The following is a 5,550-nucleotide window of genomic DNA, read 5'->3' as shown; positions in this document are numbered from 1 at the left end:
GCCAGGCCAGGGCAGGGCAGGGCAGGTGCGCTGGCCGGTGGGCGGCGCCCGAGACTAGAGCCGGGACTGCCAACAGCCGGGGCTGAGCCGCGTCCCCCGGCCTCGTGAGGGCAGCTGGCCCGCGCTGGACGGTGGCCCCCGCAGGGCGGCCCCAAGGAGGATGGGGGGCGACGGGCCCAGGAGCCTTGTGGGGACGGGCCCTCCCGGGCCAGCGGCGCGGGGCTGCCGAGCGAGCGGGACGCGGCCACTCCGCACTGCGCGCCCAGCGCCCGCCTGGAAGCACAGCGGGCCGGGGCTTCTGCCGCCCTGGCGGCTCCCAGAGGGCTCTGTCAGACCCCAGCTCCCGGACGGGCGAGCGGCGGACTGGCACAGCGCAAGTTCGGCAGTTTGGGAACATTTAGTCACCAAAACAAACACCCGCAAATGTCAAGCACCACTTTATTTCTTAAACGTTTATTTTATTTATTTGCGCTGCTGGAGCTGGGGTGCAAGCCAGAGGTGCTGGGTGTGAGGACACCCGAGAGCCAGTGGGGAGAAGCACAGGCGGGTCCACTGAGACCCACTGCTGAGGATCAGCGCCCTGGGGGTCACTCTAGGCGGGGATGGTGCTGAGACTCGAGCCCTGGTCACCAGGGAGGCCCCCCCCTTACTTTCTTGTGGTGACATCACTCCACAAGACTGCCAGATCACAAGCGCTCTCCACACCCCCCCAGAACAGCCCCTCCTGCGAGGGCCTGTCCCCTGTCCACAGGCGCGTGGGGCGCCGGACAGTGTTTGTCTCTCACTTCCTGCACGTACCGCGGCCCCTTCAAGGTCCAAGCTCCTCACAGGCACCAGGTTGCTGTTCCCGCCACGGTTAGGGCCACCCACACCCCGCAGGGTTGTGGCCGTGTCTCGGCGACTGAAGAAGGTGGCAGTGAGCACCTGGGAGTGTGTCCTCTCGAGTCCCTGTCTTCACATTGCTGGTGGGTCCACACCAGCGTGGGGTCACCGTGTCTATGACAAAAATGTATTTTGAGGAATCTCCATGCTGTCTAGCATGGCGGCGATACCAGTCTGCACCCACCGTCGGTGCCCTCGTCCTCACTGGTATTTAGTGCTGGCTGTTTTATAATCGCGACTTAAGCAATTATGAGTGTGAGGTGAAAGATCATGGTTTTTTTTGTTACTTTATTTTCCTAGTTTTGTTTTTCCCTTTCCAAAGCACCGGTACCTGCACCCCGCCAGCCGACCTCCCCCCATGCCCTCTGCCTGCTTCCCATTCCTTCCAGTAGCCGTTATATTCTTTTCACTGAATTTGTTTTATTTTTTCTATCCTTTTGTGTATGTCATTTTTAAAAATTTGTATTCTGGATCCTCCTTGGTGGCTCAAGGGGTTAAAGTGCAGCACTGTGAAGCTACCTGTAGTCTCTGCATCATGAGTTTGATCCCCGGCCAGGGAGTGACCCACAGGCCGCAACAGACCCTTCCATCCCCCTGTTGCTCCCCCCCCCTCAGTATTTTGGTCGACCCACCTGTTCCGTTCCCAAACTCTGTCTCTGGGGAGTCCTCTCACCCTCCACAGTTTGGCCTGTGCCCCAGTTCTTGTGCATAAAGAAAGAAATCTTTAAAAATATAAAATTTATATTCCACAGATGAGTGAAATCATCTGTAATTTGTCTTTTACTTTTTGACTGATTTCACTTAACAGGTCCATCCATTTTGTCCCAGATGCCACCCTTTCTCCTTTTCACACCTGTATAGTACTCCATCTAATATACGTCCCACGATTTATTTGTCCACTCCTCTGTTGAAGGACACTTGTGCTGTTTCACGAATTATCAACTGTGTGCAGTACTGCTATGTAATAGGCATAGATAAAACTGTCCTTGAGTTTTCTTATTACTTGGATAAATACCCAGTGGAGGTATTGCTGGATGATACGGAATTTCCATCTTTATTGTCTTGATCAGTCACTCTCTGTACGATTTTTCACAGGGGCTGTCCAGCCTGCGTTCTCATCAGCCGTGGATGAGAGCGTCTTTCCCCCCACAACTTCATCAGCATTTGCTAATTCAGTTCTTTCTTATGTGGCTCGTTCTCCGGCAATGAGGTGGCACCATTGTGTGGTCTTGGCTTGTGTTTCTCTGGTAGTAAGTGACACTGATCATGCTTCATCTTTCCATAGGCTGCTGAAAGGCTTTGTGCTGTGGGGCTTTTATGGGCTCCAGCCTGGCTTGGCGTTTACGTGATCTCTTCTGAAAAGGGGGAGGGGAGGGGCTTTTAGTGTCCACGCTGCCTGGATCCCAGGTTGCAGTCACCAAGCTCCCCGCCTGTGTGCGCCGAGCCCAGTCTCCCGTCTGAGCGCACCCCTGCGAGACAGCAGCATGCGTGAGCCAGCACAGAGCACTTGTATCTTGGTCACGGTTCCCAGAGCAGCCTGGGGGGTTCAGTGTGCAAGTCATGGCACGTCTCTCTGGCTGCATGTGATTGACACCCTCAGAAAAGAGCCATTCCGCAAAGGGGGCTGGAGGTGGGATCCCCTTCTCTGGGGCTGACCTTGGAGATGTGTAATTCACACCCGTGATGTCTTATCTGAAGGACCAGCTGACCTACGGGGGATGCCACCCTCAGACTGCCCGTGCTGGGCGTGGCCGGTCCAGGCGCCCCCGTTGGGTCCTGGGCTTCACCTAGGGCCTGTTCCTGGAGGTTTCCCTTCGCTGGCTTAGTTCTCTCCAGATGCCTTTATTTGCATTTCTGCTTGATTTTAAAGCTGTAAACATCACATACGCCGACTGTAAAGAATTCAGAACCCAAGTCTATAGAGTAAAAAAGTGGGGGGTCCCCTTTACCGTCGTTCCCCAAAGACAGGCCCTCCCCAGAGAGGCCTGGCAGTGGGCCAGCGTGTGTGCCCGTCATTGCTGCCTCACTGCCGGGGACAGCAGCAGGCCTGGGGCAGGCGTGGGGCTTCTCCGTACCCCTTCCTTTTGGAGCGTCCTCTGCACAGGAGACCAGCTCAGCCACTCCAGACTGGTGTGGCCTCCGCGTCCCGAGCCTCCCTGTGCACACTGACAGTCCAGTCCATTCTGGTGACTTTCCGGAGAGGCTGCTGCTGGACCGGATTCTGGTGGAAGGACCCGGCTCCCGCCAGGGTGGGGAAGGGCCCCTCTTCTCATCCCGTTCCCAGTTTCCAGCCCTGGGCTGGGTCAGGTCACAGTGCTGGGGTCTATACCCCCAGCTGAACAGGAAGGAGCCCCACTTGTTGCTGCATCTCTGGAGTGGGGTTCGCAGCCCGGGAGTGTTGGGGTGGAGCTCACGGTTGTTCCTGCTCACCTGCGTCTGGTGCTGACTGGGCTGTTGGGGTCCACCCCAGGGACCAGTGTCCAGGGCTCTGGTTTGCCTCATCTCCTGGTGGCCTGCAGCAGCGGTGCCTGAGTTAGGGGGGCCTTGCACTGATCTGATGTAGTGGGGGTCAGCCCAGAGCATTGTGGGGTGCCTGGCCCCTTCCCTCCACAGGAGATTGGCCTTCCTCTTTGGCTTTTATTTATTATTCTTGTTTTAAAGATTGACTTACTGATGCTGTAAGAGCTGGGGTACCGGCCAAAGGTGTGGAGGGTAGAGGACTCCCCAGCGACAAAGTGGGGAGCAGAGCAGAACAAGTGGGGATGGACGCAGGCTGCAGGACAGCTTGAGTGTGGCAGGGCTTGACCTGCACCGCCAGGGAGGATTTTGTAAGCCTTGTGTATGTTTGGAACGTTCCTAGTACGGTACGTTTATGTGAAGGCGTAGCCGTTTTTATGAGAGCTTTCTGTGAGGTGTCCTTACGCCCAAGTTCACTCAATATGTTTTTTTGCAGCAATTTTGTCAGTCTGAGGTGTCCTTTTTTTTTTTTTTTAAAGATTTATTTATTTATGCATACAGAACTGGGTACAGGCTAGAGGCTCAGGGGTGGCGAGAGGCTTCACCGGAGACAGAGCGGGGAACAGAATAGGCAGATCGACGAAGTCCACTGCTGAGGGGAGCAGCGGGCGGGTCAGGAGAGGTCTGCTGCGCCATGTGGTCTCCTCCAGGACAGGCGGGAATCGAACTCATGTGGAAGTGGCTTTAGCTTCTCAGTGCAGTGCTTTAACCCGCTGCGCCACCAGGGAGGGCCCTGAGGTTTCCTTTTAAGACAAACACTTTACTGTTTTACAATTTTTGATTCCAGAGAAGTTGTATCAAGAGATTTTGATTTTTTTTTTCATTGAGGTTGATTTTGCCATGCGGAGCAGTTTTTTTAAATTTCTTTTTATTTTTAAAGATTTATGTATTTATGCACACACTACTGGAGTACAGGAGAGAGGTGCAGGGGCAGTGAGGGGATTGCCCAGAGACAGAGTGGGATCGACGAAGTGCGCTGCTGAGGGGAGCAGCGGGGCAGTCAGGACAGGTCTGCTGCGTCCTGGGGGTCACCTGGGGTGGGGGGCGGGATGGAACTTGTACTGAAGCGGCTTTGGCAGCCCGCAGTGCTGCGTCCTAGCCCGCTGCGCCACCAGGGAGAGCCAGTGACAAAGGTTTTTCTAGGCAGATTTTTCAACAAGGCTCAGCAATGCTGAGAGGATACAATTTTTCAGATACTCTGAGGGTGAAAAGGAGCACCAGGATTTCCAGGTCACTTCAACAGTCTTTGATCTGCTGTGGGGCCCTTTCCTGGTGGCGCAGCATGTGGAAGTGCAGCCCTGCGAAGCTCCAGTTCAGACCCGCTGAGGGGGGGGCCTCAGGGCGCGGCAGCCCTCTCCTGACCGCCCGCCGCTCCCCTCAGCAGTGCACTTCGTCAGTGGGCCTGTGCTGCTGCCCGCTCTGGCTCTGGCGAGCCCCCTCACCTCCCCACACCTCTGGCCAGTGCCCCAATCTGTGTGTATAAATAATGTATAAATAAGTCCTTTTTTTTTTAATTTTTAAAGATTATTTATGCAGTCAAAAACTGGGATTTAGGCCAGAGGTGTGGGGTGGGTGGAGATTTCCCCAGAGACAGAGTGGGGGGCAGAGTAGTCAGATCCACTGAAATCCACACTGAGGGGGCAGCTGGGAGTTGAGAGGGTCAGCGGCGCCTGTGGGTCACTCCCTGGCCAGGCTCGCACCAGGCTGCAGGGAGTATCGGCAGCTTGACAGCTAACCCCTGTGCCCCAGAGGGTCCGCCTTCATTTTTTAAATGTAAAAAAAAGTTGAAGTCTGGTGTTACACAGGTACACAACCAGTATTAAGGTTAGCATCAGTATGTTTGCAGCAAGCCACTCGAGCACACACCGTTTCTTTTGAATCGCTCGGACCTTTAACACTTTCTTTTGCTTTTTCTTTTGGATACCATTTGGTTTGTTTAAAAATTTCCCAAGAACTTCAAAATCCCCACTCCTAATACGCTCTTCTTTTTAACACACCCTCCCTTCACTTCACTCAGTCATCCGCTGGGATTGGCTCCTCCGGGCCGTTGGGCCGTTTCCTGACAGCCAGGAGCCCTGACACTCGGCCGTCTCGCCTACATGACGGGAGACACTTGGCGCTTTTATCGTTAACCTCAGCAAAACCTTAGTT

The 5,550-nt window shown here is 54.9% G+C and overlaps 1 protein-coding gene across 1 annotated transcript in view; it reads right to left on the bottom strand.

Annotated features, from left to right (window-relative positions):
• SLC22A31 (solute carrier family 22, member 31) overlaps positions 1-1,242 on the bottom strand; it is a 7,900-nt gene extending 6,658 nt beyond the window's left edge. The window contains exons 1-2 of the mRNA XM_012722851.1: positions 1,214-1,242; positions 799-901 (exon numbers count right to left, since the gene is read on the bottom strand). Of these exons, the coding sequence (XP_012578305.1) occupies positions 799-901; positions 1,214-1,242 (132 nt within the window). The remainder of the gene's footprint in view (positions 1-798; positions 902-1,213) is intronic.
• Positions 1,243-5,550: the final 4,308 nt, after the last annotated feature.

This window comes from Condylura cristata, unplaced genomic scaffold (assembly GCF_000260355.1).
Source record: "Condylura cristata isolate star-nosed mole 26May11 unplaced genomic scaffold, ConCri1.0 scaffold00009, whole genome shotgun sequence".
NCBI classification, from domain to species: domain Eukaryota; kingdom Metazoa; phylum Chordata; class Mammalia; order Eulipotyphla; family Talpidae; genus Condylura; species Condylura cristata.
The sequence above is the reverse complement of the archived record's forward strand: the minus strand, read 5'-3'. Positions and strand labels throughout refer to the sequence as shown.